Raw genomic sequence first — 18,314 nt, 5'->3', positions numbered from 1 at the left:
CCGGATTTGAACCGGTCATTTCCGGTTTTTGAGTTTTCCTTTTTTTTTTTTTTTTTTTTTTTTTTTGCAAAATGTAGTTATCAAGATTCGAACTCAAGACCTTTGTAATAGAAAACCAATGTAGTAACCGTTGCACTATCACATCTTATTAGTTTTTTTTATAACTTATTTATATAAAACAAACACTCACATTTTTTTTGTTCCATTTTTTTTTACAAAATATCATCTTTTCATGACTCTTTCTTTTTAATCTTCAACACACACACACACACACTCTCTCTCTCTCTATCATCTTTTCTTTTGCCACTCATTTTTTAATCAAATCTCTTTATTTTTAATTTATTGATGTTTTCTTCCATATATTAATTTTGTTTTTGTCCATTAAATTTAAAAAATTTAAAAAAGAATTATTTTTCTTTAACCCAATTTATTTAATACCACAACCACTCACTTTTATCTCATTTTTTGTTTCTTATCAAATTTGCATTTCTATTTTCAATTCTCTTGATTTTCTTCGAACTCCAAACTTCCTTTTTTAAATTGTAAATTAAAATTTAAGTTCACAATGTCTAAATTCTCATAGACGTGAATTTTGTATAATTTCAAATATTGTGATATTTTTGGATTATATTTAAGAATTTTTTGGTAGATATAATTGAAATTGAGATGAAATTTATTTGTTTTAACTTATAATTTAAAAAATTTATTTTTAAAAATCCAAGTTATTAAAAAATAGTAAACTTTTCATCATATAAAGTATTAAATTATCCATTACATGTCTTATTTTGTGCACATATATATTTATATAAATTATTTTTTAAAAAATTCATTGAACCGAGGTTGAACCGGTCCGACCGGTTGAACCTCGACCCTTTCACTTCACCGGTTCGATTAACGGTCCGGTTTTTAAAACATTGCTACCTACACGGGCCTAAGCTTAACAACCACGGAATTGTTTTTCTTCAATGAACGTACGAACTTTTAAACACGTCTCTGTCCTGGGAAAAGACTTTTGACAAGCAAAATTACAGTTTTTTAAACAAATTTACTGATATGGTTAACCGAAGTGATGATGATAACTTTCCATGTACTAAAACGCTTTCCACATGAAACTCTTGTTTCTACTGCTCTGTGAAAACGTTTCGCGTCTGCCCAAATAAACCTTGAAGTCATTCTTAGAACAATCAGAAAGGTTTATTATTATTATTATGAATGTAGTTAGTGTATTATCATAGTTACTTTATTTTTTTTTATTTTCTCATTTCATGGACGCGAATACGTTCCTCTCTTCTGGCCCATTTTCTAGTATTTTAGCGAAACCATCGGCTTTTAAAGATGTTTTTGAAACGGCTAACTAAGAAAGAACTGTACTTGGGTTATACATTAAATATTTTCAATTCATACCAGAAATAATAAAAATGACAAGCACGTCTCACCTATCTAATGACAACCACAGATACAAGTTGACTAATTTTCTAGTTTTTGGATGATTAATTTGGCGTTGTGGTAATTTACTTTTATTACTGTTTCAACAATCCAATCCACTGTTATAAATAGTCGGAATAACTAAACCCTTTTCCTCACACACACTTTCACAGAACGTCTAGTACACTTCTTTTTGGGTACCATAAAGGTTGAGTAGGGATACGCCTAATCTCCTAAGATTCTATCAAATGGCTTTTAAATAAGGAGGGATCTTTTTCAACGTAGAAATGTGAGTCGAATTTGAACTCTGTTCGTCACGCTGAGGATCACAACTCCCTTCCGCCTTGTCCAACCACCACCATTGGTGTCTAGTATACTTTTCAGAAATGAACACCACCACAAGCTTGTAGTTTTCATTTGGGACCGGGAGTTTTCCTAGTGAGACTTTTAGGTCTTCATTTCCTCTCCGATCCAATTTATGTACATGTCCGGATAGAGGGTTGAAAGAATTGTGTATTTACAGGGTATATCATATACTTAAAGCATCCCTAACAAAAAAAAAAAAAAAAAAAGAAGGAAGAAAAGAAAATAAAGCACGGAACCTAATCTTCTTGATTACTTTATAAACTTCCACCGTAAGTAGGTATTAGGTAAGATAGGGCATATCTGATAAGCATTTTAACTTTTTCTCCTCAAATGAGTGTTGAGGCCTTGGTAATACTGCTTAAATTGTCAAAAGATGAGGATTTTGATTAGTTTCGTATCAAGTGTTAGGTTTAACCTAATTTGCGTCCAAAGTTTGTAAAATTTCAAATTAAAGGGAAAATTTTTGGTCTGGGCAAATCCAGCTTTAGTTTCGTTCCTACTCAAGCTTGTCCTCCAGACTAGGTTTTGACATTTTAAGTCACAGCCTTTGTTTTGGTAGGAATGAGGACAAAGAGGGATGGATCATTTACAAGAAAGAACGGAGGTTAGTAGCTAGGTAACCTCTAATCTACGCACCACCAAAGCAATTATTAAGGCATTATTTGAACCGAATTTGTAGATATATATCGTGTAACATCGCATTACTGTTATAAATGGGCTTTGGTACGGCAGTACAGGTTTACTTCTTTCTCAATCTGATGAAATGTGTCAAGGGTTTAAGGATTAGGCTAGCCATCGTAAGGTTTCGCAAAGCTGAAACAAGTCCGGAACAGCTTTTATAAACTCGGAAAAAAACTTGTTTACATTCAACCAACATTTTTTTTTTTTTATAGCGAAAGAGGGAGGTCTCGAATATGAAAATTTTCACGTATGCTTCTTCCGTCCGTGCCACTCAACTCATCGCTTCCCCATTCAACCAATATTTGTTCGCTCATATGTAACGCGTAAAATTTATTACACTACCATCAGATATTTTGTCTAGGTTTGCATTGGTGGTCCAAATCCCCCCATCAATCTTCTCAACTGGTCATGCAATTCCGTCTTTGGCTAGTCAATCAACATAATCAATTATTTGAAAATTGCCATTATAGGCATTTTTGTATACCAAAAAAATCAAACAAGTGCCAATTATCATCCAAGTTGAGTGTGTAGAAGATTGTTTGGAACAATTCTTTGAAAACAAAATATTGTAATATTTTTTTAACGTGATGTATGTAAGATAAAAAAGTTATTAAAAATGTAACAATTTTTTAGAAATAATTCACTATCCAAACAAATCTGAGTCAGGCTGCCTTGGGAAAAGTACATTGTCCAAAGCGATGATGAAATTCTATCTTTATTCTTTATTATGTTCACGACTACTTCCTCGTTATCAAATCATAAATAAGATAACATTTTATCTTTTTATACAAGCAAAAAAAAAAAACTCAATAAGGATACCATAAAAAAAATTCTGCATTTCATGTTATGTATTATGTGTAAAATTATTTGGTGTAATATAATTCCTCTTTGTCCACACCAAAAACCAAAAAAGAAAAAGGCAAACTGGATGGGCATTGTACTGCTAGATCAAGATAGACACAAGAGCAAGCCATGTGTGGATTGATACATGGCACCCGGCTTTATTATTTTGTTCAATCACTTTTTATAGGACGACTGGCATTTTAGATAAACCACTCATGCCGTGTTCAAATCAATCAAATCTTCATCGTTCGTGAACCATGAAGCAATATGGCTACAAGTGAAATTGGCAAGACATACTAAAACTCGAGAATAGACACTTAGAATTTCTCCAAAAAAAAAAAAAAGAAGAAGAAGAAGAAGAAGAAACCCTTAGAATGTCGGTCACTGGGGACTACTTGGTGCTTTTATACCTAGAAAGTTACGTACATTTGATTCTTCAAAATTGAGAAATGCAGTTAAAAAGAAGTTGGAACAAGAACATGATGGTGCTTATTGCACTGGGATAGAACCACCATACCATTTGTCAGGGGGACAGAAACAAAGAGTAAAGGACAACTATAGATTGCTTTTTATGTTTCTTGATTGCACATTTAACCTCTTATCGGTATATATGTTTCTCGTGTCCCCATTAAAAGTCAATCGTCACATTAATAACAAGACAAGCATAACGTACAATTCTAGTGCAAAAGGGATAATTAGTTAAATTGCTTTTCCAACGACAGATTGATTGCCTCTTTGCTTTTCAAATTAACTGGTTACACTTACATTGGCAAAGCTTAATTACTGTAGGGGCGAAAAAGAAAAGTTGCTAAGTAATAGTAGAAAACAAAAGACACAAAGCCAACACAACTATGTTTCATTTTCTAATGTCACCCCAAACTAGAATATTTTTTTATTCCCCAACAAACTATATATAACATTTAGACGTGCCAAAGCGCATCTAGATTAAAGGCGTGCACTTGACATACTAAAATGTGAATCGTGAAGTTTGAACCATCGTCGTACAATTTTTTAAATCTTTTTTGATGATCAACTTGTCATTAAGGCTTTACTAAGTTAATTGGTAACCAATTTCACACAAATTATGCTTCATACATAATATTGGTTTGTTTGGATTGTGAATTATTAGAGATATTTTTATTGTAGCACTTTTTGTGATGTGATGTATGTGAGATAAAAAGATAATTGAAAAGATAAAAAGGTGTGTTGAAAATTGTAATGATGATGTAAGCAAATATATTTTGGCAAATAAACCGCAATCCAAACAAAAGCATTGCTGATCTCGAGTTCTCTTTAAACGAGTGTTTCTCCCCTATGCTTTAAATTCAGCTTGAGATAAAAAAGAATGGTATATTTGTGTGTCTTCTGTAGCATTATTTCTCAAAAAAGCTTTAAAAAAAAAGGATAGAAAATGGCAAATTGTTTAACAAATAAGAAAAAAAGAAAGAGATAGAAAATGACAAGGGAGAGAAAGAGAATGGTAAGGGATAAAATCAAGCAAGCTGCAAGCTCAGCAAGGGGACATAACAGTCATTTTCGTCCCACACATTTTAAGGTTCACATTTCTTTCTCTGTGCCTCACACCACACACATACACGCACAACTGAAAACGACTGCAAGTAACCTGTGGTCTACCCGTAGATATCTCTTATGCACAGCACCCCATTTTAACTATTTATTAGAAGTAATAATAATACTTAACTCTCTCTCTCTCTCTCTCTCTCTCTCTGTCTGCGGATAAATATATGAATATATATATATTTTTTTTTATTTCGTTTCAATTATTTTATTATATTTCGAAAATTTTAACTTTTTAAAAATAGTAATTTAATTATGAAATTTATAATTTTTTAATTTTATCTTCATAAATTTAAAATTTAAATTTTAATGATAATATTAAAGAGGGAGATTATATTGAAATGAAAGATTAAAAAATAATTTGATTTTTTCTTGACAAACATTTTAAAATATTCTAAAATGATACTTCCAGTGGAACCAAAGGAGTATATATATATATATAAATGATACACCGACTCAGAAGCCAACCATAACTCCTCTCTCTTTGCCAGATTTCTTTCTTCCTTCTTTCCATTCTTACTTCTTGGGTGGTCTTCTTTGTCATCATCATAACAATTCAAGCATCAATAATACAAATGGTGGATTATGAGATAGTCTGTTCCATGTGCGGCGATGTTGGCTTCCCGGAAAAGCTCTTCCGCTGCAACAAGTGCCGCAACCGCTTCCAACACTCGTATGCTCCGCCACCAACCCCACTCGCTGCCATCCCCAATTCTTTAGCAAATAGTTTTGGCCTCCCACACACACACGTATTACTCCAATCACACCCCTTAAGAGCCCATCCAGAAATTTCTACACTTATGTGTGTAATACACGTGTGTGTGTCCTGATGGGCTCTTCAAGGGGTGTGATTAGTGATTATTGATTAGTATGGTCATTTTAGTATGCATGCATGTTTATAGATTAGAATTTCCATAATCCTTGCTGATTATCGAGGCATACCCACGTTTCAGCCCTACCTTAGTTAAACAAAAATAGTACTACTCCGACTGCACAGCTCACGACCTTAACCACCGCCCGCTCAAGGGAACATCCAAGGCTCTCTGATTAGTCTAACAAATCACCCCATCAAAACGATTATGATTACCATGATAGTTGACTTGAGCGGGATCATTCTAATTTGTTTTTTTTTTTTTTAACAACAATCTAGTTGGTTAAATTGGTTCTATGGTTACCGTAAGAATCCCCGTGTGTGTTTATTTTTACTTTTTTTTTTTCCAAAAAAAAAAAAAACTTTTTAGTGAGTCTTTGCTAATTGGATTGTTTTGGCCCAAAAAAAAAAAATTTTTTTTTACAGGTATTGCAGCAACTACTATCGTGAATCATCAGAGCCAATAGAAGTATGTGATTGGTGTAAAAGTGAGGAAAGGAATAGTGGTCAGCACGGTGGCTCATCGTCGAGGAAATCTTCGGCCGGAAATGATGGGGGGATGAACAGCAGATCAGATTACTCAGGCGAGAGAGTCAAGCAGCACGATCGCCAAGAGGGCTCTGAAAGAGGAGGAAAAAATCCCAGCGGCACGCCTTCCCCCCGCCCCGGAACTCGCAGGTACAAGCTTCTCAAGGATGTAATGTGCTAAGTCATGTCGAGAAAGAAACCAAGAAAGATGGTGCCAAACGGGCCTTGTGTTAATATCACTAGTAATATAGTTTTTCAAGTTCTTATTCTAATAAGAAAGAGCTTAATCAACTGAGTTTTTTCTGGCTTTCTTTTCCCCTTATTAATAAGCTGTTGAAAACACTCGCGTTAATCATATGGTTCGTTCTTCCTATAAACTGATTAAAGCTGCAGTTCACAGTACACAAAGTCAGGAATTCGATTTTTTTTTTTTTTATTCTTCTTGATAACTCCAAAACCATACATTTTTGTCAAATATTTCATGCAAGCTTTATTAATAAGACGTTGATAGTTGTCTATCGTAAGCGATACCAACAGGTACAGCGAAAGTATGGTAAATTGGACAGTGGCTCCAGTGGAGAGATTTTAACTCGTACAAAGTTATGATGGCATTTGGGTGCTGACCTAGATTTCTTTAAATGGTAGGGTTTGTGTGTGTGGGGCGTGGGGGGTTTGTCTTTGTCCCAAATTGGGGCTATAGGTGGAAGTTGCACCCTCTCATTTGCTTTGCCTTAATTTGTTGAGTCTCTTAAGGAGAATTGAATGCGCTTGGATTCCTTTATGCCAAAGAATTCATAGTACCTAAAGCTGGTAACTTTTTTCCAGATTCATTGAAGGTATTTATGAGACCCCACAATTATTGTTTCCTCGGTTACGATAAATGGACAAAAAAAAAAAATCGAAACTAATTCCCACCAACAAATCCAAATTCCAATCCCCCGCTGCTCTCTTCCTGTTTATTAATCAAGCACAAAAATTAGGTTCAATCTACATATTTTTTTCCCTCCTCACCCTATAACGAAGAAAATAAATTGAATAGGAGCTAGCTAGCTAATTAACCAATTAATATCAGTCTCTGCTTGGTCCATCATCCTAGCTAGCTGCTGCCTCATCCGATGTCCTGTTTGACCCTTGACTCTATGATCTTGAAAGTACATCAGACGAAACAGTCTCCTCCTCCACCACCACCGCCACCACTACTACTACCTGTTTTGTCCGTTTATGAAACCAACTCCAACAACGGAGAGACTAAGACTATGGAGTCTTCAATTGACTTTTTAACCACGTTTCCTTTCCTAACGACCGTAGCCTTTTTACGTTTTAACATATTCTGCCAGTTTTCCCCTTCCCTACAATTGTTACCATTTACTTAGGCGTCGCCCCACACTTGCCTTCATTTTCTCATCATTACGCGGAAATGGATTGGTATGGCATATCCATGTGAAGGTGAATAGGTTATTTGAAGAGCAAGGAAACTCTCATGGAAGCAGGATTTTTTTACGTCATCTCATCTATCTACCTTAACAATGCTTCTTTTTGTTCCCTCGCAAAGTAACCATCATATATCATCCAGTTGAAGTCACATGGATAGACAGGCATATGTGGTTGCTTGGCTTTGCAAGTTCACTTCTTCCCACCTCTTCTTTCCGACTCGCAAGCAAAGCAGCAGCCAACATGTGGAACTGTGCAGCAAGTTCTACTGGCTGCTAGCACACAATTCATGATCATGGATCCACATGCAGTTATCAGTCTAGCTAACCCTTCACGTATTCGAGATAATATATGTTTATTCTGGCCTTCATCGACTTGTCTGCTAGGCTCTGTGCATGGTTGCAAATTTGGTCTAAATCTTTTCCTTGATTCGTTGGCAGAGTATAACTTTGTCGATCCACAACTAATTGCTTTCTTAATCCATGCGTTATTCTTTTTGTTGTGCATCTTCGTGAAACTGATGGTGGTGGTGGTGGGAGATGTAGGTCTGGTTATTCGGACAAAACGTTATGTCACCTTCCATCTACCACTACCACGTTTTGTTTAGCCTCATCATACAAAAGTCGGTTGCTGCTTACGTGTTTCTCTTGTTTGTATGTAGTAACAAGCCTGTCTCTTGAAACGAAGAAACATGTTTTAATTTGGAGAACACCAAGAATATTTAATATAACCCATGCTTCACGCCAAACTGCACAATGCCAAACAGTTTTAAGGTTGCAATTCTATCAGATGGGATATACATATATATATATATATATATATATACACACACACCACATTTGTACGAGTAAATTTTGATATTCTTTATAGTTTGTCAGTTGTGATGTCCTATTAATCTGTTGGGGTGTACACTTATCTTCTTTTCATCGACTCCACTGCAACTTAATTCTTTAAGAACTAGTGATTTATACAAGGACGTGGCAATATTTCACCATGCACCACGCTCGCACCTATTAAGCCTATGCTATTCAGGCCCCAAATTCGTCATGTCATCACCTTAGGCGACATTCAACTTTTTCCTTGGAGGAGGAGGACATTTCAGTTCTGGTGGACCAACCCTTGCAATGTGGACGTATTTAAGTTCGCTGTTATGCTGGACCTTGCAAGTTCAAGACCGGAAGGATGCTCCGCAACACAACTTGAATGTTATGTCATCCATGGTGGTGGTGTGAAGCCTCTTGTTATATCTCACGAGCTAAATTTTTATGGTCTCCAGCGTTACTTCTTGAGGCAAACCTGACAATCTTTAATTAGCATGGCATTATTCGGTTGTGCAAAATGAACAAATTTTTTGAGGGGTGCTTTAAGGCACCATTTGGGTTGAACTGTTGAAGGAGAGGAAGAGAGAGGAAAAGAAAGGATACCAATGGAGAAAAAGGGAAGCAGAATAGAGAAAAGTGGCTTACATTCATCTTATTTGGATCAAGTATGGTAGGAAAAGAAAGGAAATGCTGAGTTTTTATTTGGATTGAAAAAGGAAAAGACGAAACATATTGATACATCAAAGAAGATAGAGGAAAAATGATCTTTTGATCTTTTATAAAAATATAAATTATTTTAATTCATTTAATTCATTTAATTTTATTTTCCTTCAAGCAGAAATCATAACTCAACGAAATAATTCGACTCTTCCCCTCCCTATCCTTTCTTTTCCCTCCTCAAAAATCAATTCAAACAACAAAAATCAAATCACTCCAATTTCTGTCGTCTTCTTTCCTTTCCATTCCCTTAATCCAAACCGTGCCTAAAAGTCACAGTACTTTTTTTTTTGTTAAAGAATTCATTTTTCTTATAGACATCTAACGGATATTTATTAATACAGTTAACCTATCGCTAGGGCTGCAAACGAGTCGAGTCGAGTCGAGTTTTGAGCTAATCGAGCCGAGCCTCGACTAAATTTTACCAAGCTCGAGCTCGACGAGCCGGCAAATTTCGAGCTCGAGCTCGACTCGAATCAAGTCGAGCCGAGCTCGAGCTCGAGCTCGAGTTCGAAAAAAAATAAAAAAAAATTATTTTATTTTTAAAAATAAATAAAATAATATTTTTTTCTTAATAAATAATAAAATATTAAGGATATATACGTAATTTTACTATGAAAATAAAAAATAAAAAATATATATATATAATATACGTAATTTTATTATTAAATAAAAATAAAAATAAATAAATATATATATATATACCCAATCTCGCGAGCCGGCTCGCGAGCTAACGAGCTTAATATTCTGAGCTCGAGCTCGACTCGAGGTTGACTCGAGCCGCTCGCGAGCGGCTCGATTCGTTTGCAGCCCTACCTATCGCTTCCATGGACATACTCATATTTATTTACTTCACTTTTCATTCAGCCATGTCATTTGATAACGCTTCAGCTGTTTCAGAACATCCGATGACCAATTCGACAAATCCATTTACTAAGAAATACTTGCATGAACCGACAATAAAAAGGACAACTGTCACGGAGCAAAAATAATAATTTTCAATAACTAATAGAAATCTTGGAATGCGTGCTACTGGTACCCGCAAATTATGACATTGGTACAACAGCCATCACAGGAAGGTTAAAAAAAAAAAAAAAAAAAGCGCTATCACAGGAGATTATAATACTGATTTTTGTTTACATTGAATTCTTTATAGACGTTCGTTTGCATCAGATTCTTAATGTCGTCATATTTGAAAAAAACAGTATGGATACTAAGAGCTACCATTTTATTCATAAAAATGAAGTAATCTCACGCAGAATATCACGTTAAGTTCAATGATTTCAACGGATAATCCGGATCAACTTATCATTTGCAGTAATGGTTCATGAAACTATCATACTTCTACGCCAGAATCTCTTTGGGGTTCCTTAATTGGTCTTATCCCTCATATTACTGATTGGCATGCTTTGAGTTATCTCTCTCTTAATCTCCTTTGGATGTTTAACTCCGTAAAAGTACATCCTTTTCGAGAAAAGATTTTTCTTTTCTTTTGTAAGGAATGTTCGCCTAGATTCAGCTTCAGTTACTACCACGACATGTTTTCGAAATCATAAAAACAGGAGTCTTTACCGATCCTGTCAACACAATCTCCACATCAATAGCTAGACTTGAATACTCAATTTTCTATAAAAAGATAATTATTGCTTAATAACTGAATCAACTTATATTAACATTGCGAAAAGAAATCGAGATCGCAGAAATCACCCAAAATCATCTAACAAGATGCTAACGTCTTCAAAGGATAACTACATTGATGCTCGAGGTTAAATCTCTAACCTCAATAACGCCTCCCCTCCTCCTCGAAAAATTTTTTTAAAAAAAAAACTTAAAAGTAACGTGATGGAGACACATAAGCTTCAGCATTTGGACCTCAAATCAATTATTCATTATTGAAAGCAAGGGTTTAACGGATACAATCAGAAATGTACAGCGTCCTACTCGGCTTCGTGGTTATGCTACTCCCCATAGACTTTATAGGCTGTGGGGCAATACCTTAGTACAATTGCATGGCTTGTAATTGGGGGGGTTAGTTGCAATCTTTAACGCATTCAAAGAATTATGTGGTTGAAAATGGCGAATGTTGACTCACAGCTCATCACACGTGGAGATCTCTCTGGTTGACATCTGGATGCCACTAGGACGAAAGTTGTCAACTTTGCGATGCACATATTTCTATTCTAGATTAGTGTTTAACGCACGATGATAGTGATGTTGGGGTGCACAATGATGGATCACCTCACTTTCAGACCCTAATTATAATTACTTGGAGTACTAAATACCTTCCATGGATACAATTAACAAACATGTACTGGTATTAGTTTAATATATTTAATTTCTCACTGTCTTTTAAGTTTTGGATGACGACTTGGCGATTACATCGATGATAACTATGTTCTCGAGACATTAAACTAATTTGCTAGTCAAGATCCTACTTGATTAAAGTAAAAACTATAATAGTCAAGATAGTAACTGTGGGTTATCTTGCTTAACTTTTTGTTTGCATACCCTCCAAAATCCAATAAATCTCTTAACATAGTAAGAAAAGTTTTCTAACAAGAAAATGATAAATAAGTGTTGGTTTTTTCTTTGGAGGTATGCAACATATCTCTCCTATCTTCTCATAATGTCCAACTTTGCGCCGAGAAATTTTAGAAATTATATAAGTTCTGAATTCAAATTTTCCTTCCTATTTCCTGCTTTTTAGATTACACTTCTTTCCTAATGAGAAAAAGAAAAGAAGAACTAGATCTGTTATGTAGGTTAACGGAAGAGGACGACTCGTTCGTTCTCCTAAAGTTGTGCGACTTCCGTGCCAATGTTCCATCCCATCCAACTTGCTGTACATTGCAAGACAGAAGATGAAGTTAGCATTTAATCAATTCCCTACTCTGTGAAAGTAGTACATTATGGAGAGTAGGCCAGTGGAGGTGGTTGGGGATTGGTACATGCTTAGGGCTCCATAAGAAGAAGAATGTGTGCAAACCTGATCACTATAGAGCTAAAAAAATACTCCATCATGTTAGATGGCCGTCGCTGAGATTCTTGAGATGTAGTCCTTATCTTATTTTGTGATGATTACAGTTTCCAAGTACTGCTTAGGCCTCAGTTGACAAGCTTGATTCGGGGTCCATTTCGCTGACTAATGTCGTCTACTTTGTTAGAAAATCATTCCAAAGATTCTAACCAAATCCGATTTAGTCAAATTTAATCATGACATTCTGGCCTTGCCATATCTTTCAATAGTTTTAACTGCGAATCAAACTAAAAATTAGTGGTAAATCTATGGATACACCAAGTAATATACCATGACAAATCAATAAACATCATTGCGTCTGCATAATTGTGTAAAGAATTTTTTACATTGTCAACGTATAAAAATTTTTGTCCGGTGCACAATATCATATTTATTTAATTTTTGTCCCATCTACGTTGCACAATGTCATATTTATTGGTTTCTTTGTATTCAGGCAATTTTACCATTTAACTTTACTTTTATAAAAAATGAAAGCAACACCAAGAACCCACTTTTTTTTTTTTTTTTTTAAATCTCTTGTCGCCTATCCCCCACTTTCTAACTGCTAGTACAAAGGATTCAAACATTGAATCTGAAAGCGAGAGAGACCTTATGAGCCCTCTCTACGTGAGTTGTGGTTTAAGAGCATTCATTAGACAATTTCTTCTACAAAAATTTAATACTTTGTCTAATAGTCCTCAAGAAGTCCTTCGACCCTATTAATGCTCTTCAAACTTTGTAAAAATAAACCAGGAATTTTGGACCTCATATTACTCACTCCATAGCGTTCTCTTTATTTGAAAGTTCTTTCGCTTAAATTTTTTTTTTCTAAATCTTAAGCAGGTTAAACATGGTAAATGGAATATATATATATGAAAGCAAAAATTGTAATTCGAGGAACTAGCTCCACTTCATTTTCTTGGTTTGTTGTTACTCATTTTTTTCAGGAGCGAAAAAAGATTTGTAGAACTCCCTTAGTAGGATAAGAAAATTTTTTGTTGAGGGTAAAATACACCACTAAGTTAAGAAATACTCCGACCCTCTTGAGTCTTGACTCAGTAGGCTGCAGCCTTGATGCAAGTGCGACTGCAAGATTAACTCAAGTTTTCTTTCGGCTTTTAAGCTGGCCCAGCCCCTGACAAGTTTTGGACTGCCAGCATCTTCAATCACTAAATTCGCCCAGCCCCTGCGGTCAAACTCGTTAATCACGATCCACGAGAGACAACCCGTACACTTTGCTTGAAGATCACCACATCGCACAATCTCAAGAGGATTTTTGAAATTTGGCCGAGTAATTTCAACCCACCAGTTAAAGGATTAATGGATGGCAAATTTTTTTTTAATAGGTGCTCAGTTGATATTCGTTAATACACTCTAACTTACTGTGTCATCATGCACAATTATAATTATTACACCCTGCATTTAGATACTTTTTAAAATTAACTATCAAAATTTTTTTTTCAAAAAATTAACACTTGAAACTTCTCTTCACAGATGTAAATGATTTAATTCATTGACCTTTTAAAGGTTGATTACATTGGCCGATTTGACGCACATTTTTGAAATCTTCTTTATACACATGTGACATGTATATAGAATTATCAATATTGTCAATATTCGAAATTAAGTTTCCTATGTTGAAACACCGTTAATTGTGGAGAAACAAAAGGGTTCGCAATAATTTCCAACTTAAGGGATCTAGTTATGTTTAATAGGGAGTTGAAAAGGCAGGCATCGACTTAATGCTGGGATTGATGCGTTATTTATGCACTAACTTCTTTCTTTCTCCACAGTGGCAAGGACTTATAGATTACTAGTGGTTGGTATTGGCGCACTCAGTCCCCGCAGTCAGTCAGTCAGTCACTGCATGCCCAAAGTTTCGAGTAAAAGACAGACAAACAAAAAGATAAGATGAAAGTTAAAGGAAGTTAAAAGAGGATCCTTTGCCTATCCGATTCACAAAAATCATGTCATCGAGAGCACTCTTGACAAACCCTTGGGGTTGGCGCGGCTGGTGTTGAGGGTGCCCTCTTAGTTTCTGGCATCGTGTGATCGCGTTCGATTCTTGTTATTTTCTTGTGTCTTCTCGGAGGTGGGGCACAAAATAAAGTAGGAATAGTCGGGCTCGAAAATATAATTGATCGAACTTCGGATACCCACTACGTCAGGAAAAAAAAAAAAAAAAGAGAGCACTCTTTACCAGCACTACGCGTGTTACACGAAAAGCTTACTCAGACTTCACTAGAGTGGTGACATATAATAGGTAAAACCACAGAATCAAGACATATAAGCTCATACGTCACATCGTTCTCATTCAGGAGAAATGTGACGGTAAATCTTTTTGTATAAATTAAGGAAGTGTATTGACAAATATTTTTGTTGTTTGATTAAAGATCCAACGCAGAACTCTGAAGAAAACTCATGCATTTAACGCAATCCATAGTCTTTTTTTTTTTTTTTTTTCTGATGTAGTGGGTATTCGGGATTCGGCGGATTATATTTTCGGGCCCGACTATTCCCATTCCATAGTCATTATATTTAACAGATTATATTCGACGGATTATATTTAACGCAATCCATAGTCATTATATCGCGGTTTCGCAGTTTCTGCCCATGTCAACATTTCAAGATTATCGGAAAATCGAAATTCGATGTTTTGCATAGCCGGTAGAAATGACTAGAGAAGGAGTAACAAATCAGAAAGGATTCGAATGGAACTCGTATGTTTTGCTCAGAAAGTCGAAAAGTATATACCATATTTTTACGTCCCAATTTCAAGCTTTTTCCTCCTTCTTCGGTCACTGTTACGAGTCAAAACATGTCTCGAAAATTGTAGATAATTTATAGAGATTTTTGCAGATTGTTCATTAACACAGCTCTTATATCGACAGTAGAATTCGAACCCATGATTTTTTATGAAAAAATGATCCGTTCTTGCAAGACAGTAAATTGAGTAGAGGAGAGGGATCAGAACCAGAATGTGATGAGGAAAAAGAAAGATGAAATGTATTGCAAGTTTGCAACACCTACAAAATCAGCAATAATGCAATTAACTCAATTCTGAAATGTTGATTTGTATTTAATACCGTAGTGGTTTTTTGGAATTTTTGTAAAAAGATATAATGTAGCGATTTTATGTGCATAAAATAAAAAAATAATTAAAAAATATGTTAATAAAAAGAATAAACATTTTTTACTTGTTTGGATTAGTTATTTTTGGGAGTGTTTTTGAAAAATTTTACTATAATAGAGTTTTTAGAGTATATTTTGGGATATTTTTAGAATATATTTTGGGATATTTAAGAGTAGTAGAGTTTTTAGAATATATTTTGGGATATTTTTAAAATATTAAAAAAATTTAGACTATTTTTTAAGTGTATTTTAGAGTACTTTTTAAAAATTTTCATAGTATTTAAAAAATTAATTTTCAAAAAACTGATGGTTACAAACAGAATATTAAAATGTTTCTTCGCTGTTTCCCACGGAGGACTGTTTCATCGCTGGCTGGTCAAAACGGAGATGTGTGAGGCCGCCCATGTTGGACATCACCCAATAACGGGTCACCAACACGTACGCAATAAAGGGTGATGACCTTTACTTGGGGAATTTGACACCTAAACTCACAGTCGATGAGTGCACCAACCACAAGACTGTGTACTATTTTATGTTTTTCTTTAAAATATTTTCCGATAGGAAATTATGCAGATACTACCTTTCATCTTTTTGCTTTTTAATCGAACAGTAAATTCAGTGTGGCCGGATTTTACAAAAATGTTGACTGTCAATTAATCTAGTTATCATGATAATAATTAATAATTGCTTTTCATGAACATGGAAGAGGCAGATAAAGGGCATGTCATGAGATTTGGAAATCTACGTAGCAAAAGGTACAATTGCACTATAGAAACTTGAAAGTAATAGATATTTTGAGATGTTGCGGGCGGGTTTCTTGCAACAGTTCAACACCACCTCATCACAACAACAAATCAAATGACTAGATATCATCATAATTAATAAGCCTCCTGTCGTTGTGCTAATCCTTGTTCTGGAAAGAATAAAGAGGGGAAAAAGTGGTTTAAAGTACAAACGCGATAAGGGATAATTTCAGGAACGTCAGAATTATGAAAAATTAAGATTAATCTCACTGTATACTCCCAAACTTCTAAACTATTCTTACTTTATACCCGAAATTTCAAATTTTGATATTTTGCACTCTAACCTCTCATATTTGTACCACTTAAATCCAACCAACAACATTGATAGTAAATTTACGAAATGCAGAATAGTGCGAATCAATGACACTGTATCATTTCGTATAATCTGCGATCCTTTGATCTTTTTTTTTATTTATCGTTTTTAGTATATTATCATTAATTTGTACGGTCCTCTATTCCATTAATTTATTAATGTTACTGTTGATTGGACTTAAGTCAAACAAATCAAGAGTTTAGGATTCAAAGTATCCAAAATTAAAATTAAAGGTGTAAATTGAAAATGTGATACAAGTTTAGAGCTACAAAGTGGATTTAGTCCAAAAAATTATAACAACCTCAAGAGGAATATATCATAATTACATTTCTCTTTGAAATATGGTTATCAACTCCCCAAAAAAAATACATAAATGTCAAAAAGTTGAAGCTGACATATCAGCTATTAATCGATTAGCTGATCACTACCTCAAATTAAGCAATCCAAACAAATATTTTCAATGGGCGTTCTACATTAACTTTCAATATCCCTTTGGCTTTTCCTTTTTCCCTAATGTTTTTTGGTTGTGTAAACTAACTAATCACGGTAGTGAGAACAGTGGTGCCCAGTTAAAGACACAAGAATGACACCAGTCCCAGAAGCAAGACACACCAAGTTGACAAGGAACCAATTCTTAAATCAACTGCATAGTTTGAGGATAGATCGGATTCTGACAAATTCTGAATACTGAAATTAGGATTCGAACCATAAAGAGCTTGTATCCCCCTAATATCATCAAGCTTCAAGTCAATCTTCTTTTCTCTGGGCTTCAAACTTGGGTACATAACAGCTTCCTTAACTGAAGTGTGTGCCAACCCTAACAAATGCCCAATTTCATGCGTAGCCACGGACTCCAAGTCAATCGCCTCGTCCGACTTCTCCACTTGAAAATCCACAGCCCATGTCTCAGCTGCATCAAGGTGAAATCTCCCGCTCTCTGGTGAAAATGCATGACCCAAAATCCCAAGCACTCCATCAAAAGCCTCCTCATCTCCGTGATCACCCCTGTAAAACCCTATTTTGATGTCTGCAAAACCGTAATCATCCGTTTCCACGAATGTCACGGGAATAACTGATGCCCAATGTCCAAAGGCACGTTTGCAAGCATCCCTTATATCTTGCAGGCTCAAAGAAGTGATCAAATTCACAGGAGAAAATGCATAAGTTAGAGTCATCGGTATGCTCCGATCCCACCTCGGCTGGCCTCCGAAAAATGCATAATGCCTCGTTGCGTGCAACATTTTAGGCACGTCTCTTACGCCACACCTAGGTGACATGATTTGATCAATTGTTTTGGAGTCTAGCTTACCTGTAACCGGAAGGCCTAACTTTGCTTGGTATTTATTCACGGCTAGCTCAAATTTTTCATCGAATAAATCGGTGAAGTTCATTTCTTCTTCAACCTTCAGATAGCCAAAATGATGGAAATATTTCTTGAGCTCGGACATGTCACTAACTTGGCTTCCTCTGCTGGCATCTAGGAATTTTTCAAAATTTTGCCATTTGTAGGTGTAATTTTTAGCGGGTAAGGTTCTATCTTGGTAGATTGGAGTTGTTCTAGCAGAGAGGCATGGTGAGGAAATGAGAAGAGGCAGGAGAACAAATCCAAAAAATAACGAAAACATGGTGGGCTTGTTTGGTGCGAGGACCGGAAGATGGATATATGTAGGAATCTCATATTACAATTAAAAAAAAAGGTAATGTTTCAACATTCTGATTTGGGAAGTAGATACGTCACTAAGAAGCTATTTAATCGTCATTGAGATATTGTTAGCTATGATGTAGGAAT

At 35.2% G+C, this 18,314-nt stretch overlaps 2 protein-coding genes across 2 annotated transcripts; one reads left to right on the top strand and one right to left on the bottom strand.

The window, feature by feature from the left end:
- Positions 1–5,335: 5,335 nt before the first annotated feature.
- On the top strand, positions 5,336–6,583 carry LOC140036894 (uncharacterized). The gene is made up of 2 exons (XM_072079983.1): positions 5,336–5,566; positions 6,191–6,583. The coding sequence occupies exons 1-2, from the start codon at positions 5,469–5,471 to the stop codon at positions 6,471–6,473; spliced, it is 381 nt and encodes a 126-aa protein (XP_071936084.1). The 5' UTR covers positions 5,336–5,468; the 3' UTR covers positions 6,474–6,583.
- Positions 6,584–16,761: 10,178 nt separating this feature from the next.
- LOC113728737 (metalloendoproteinase 4-MMP-like) lies at positions 16,762–18,178 on the bottom strand. Its single transcript, XM_027253102.2, has one exon. The coding sequence runs from the start codon at positions 18,148–18,150 to the stop codon at positions 17,095–17,097; it is 1,056 nt and encodes a 351-aa protein (XP_027108903.1). The 5' UTR covers positions 18,151–18,178; the 3' UTR covers positions 16,762–17,094.
- Positions 18,179–18,314: the final 136 nt, after the last annotated feature.

This window comes from Coffea arabica, chromosome 2e (genome assembly GCF_036785885.1).
Source record: "Coffea arabica cultivar ET-39 chromosome 2e, Coffea Arabica ET-39 HiFi, whole genome shotgun sequence".
Taxonomy (NCBI): Eukaryota; Viridiplantae; Streptophyta; class Magnoliopsida; order Gentianales; family Rubiaceae; genus Coffea; species Coffea arabica.
Note: the sequence above shows the minus strand (reverse complement) of the source record. Positions and strands in the feature narration are given on the sequence as shown.

Coding starts and splice junctions, on each gene's coding strand:
- LOC140036894 (XM_072079983.1), top strand. CDS start 5,469: ATGGTGGATTATGAGATAGTCTGTTCCATGTGCGGCGATGTTGGCTTC. Junction 5,567..6,190: donor CGCAACCGCTTCCAACACTC/GTATGCTCCGCC, acceptor TTTTTTTTACAG/GTATTGCAGCAACTACTATC.
- LOC113728737 (XM_027253102.2), bottom strand. CDS start 18,150: ATGTTTTCGTTATTTTTTGGATTTGTTCTCCTGCCTCTTCTCATTTCC.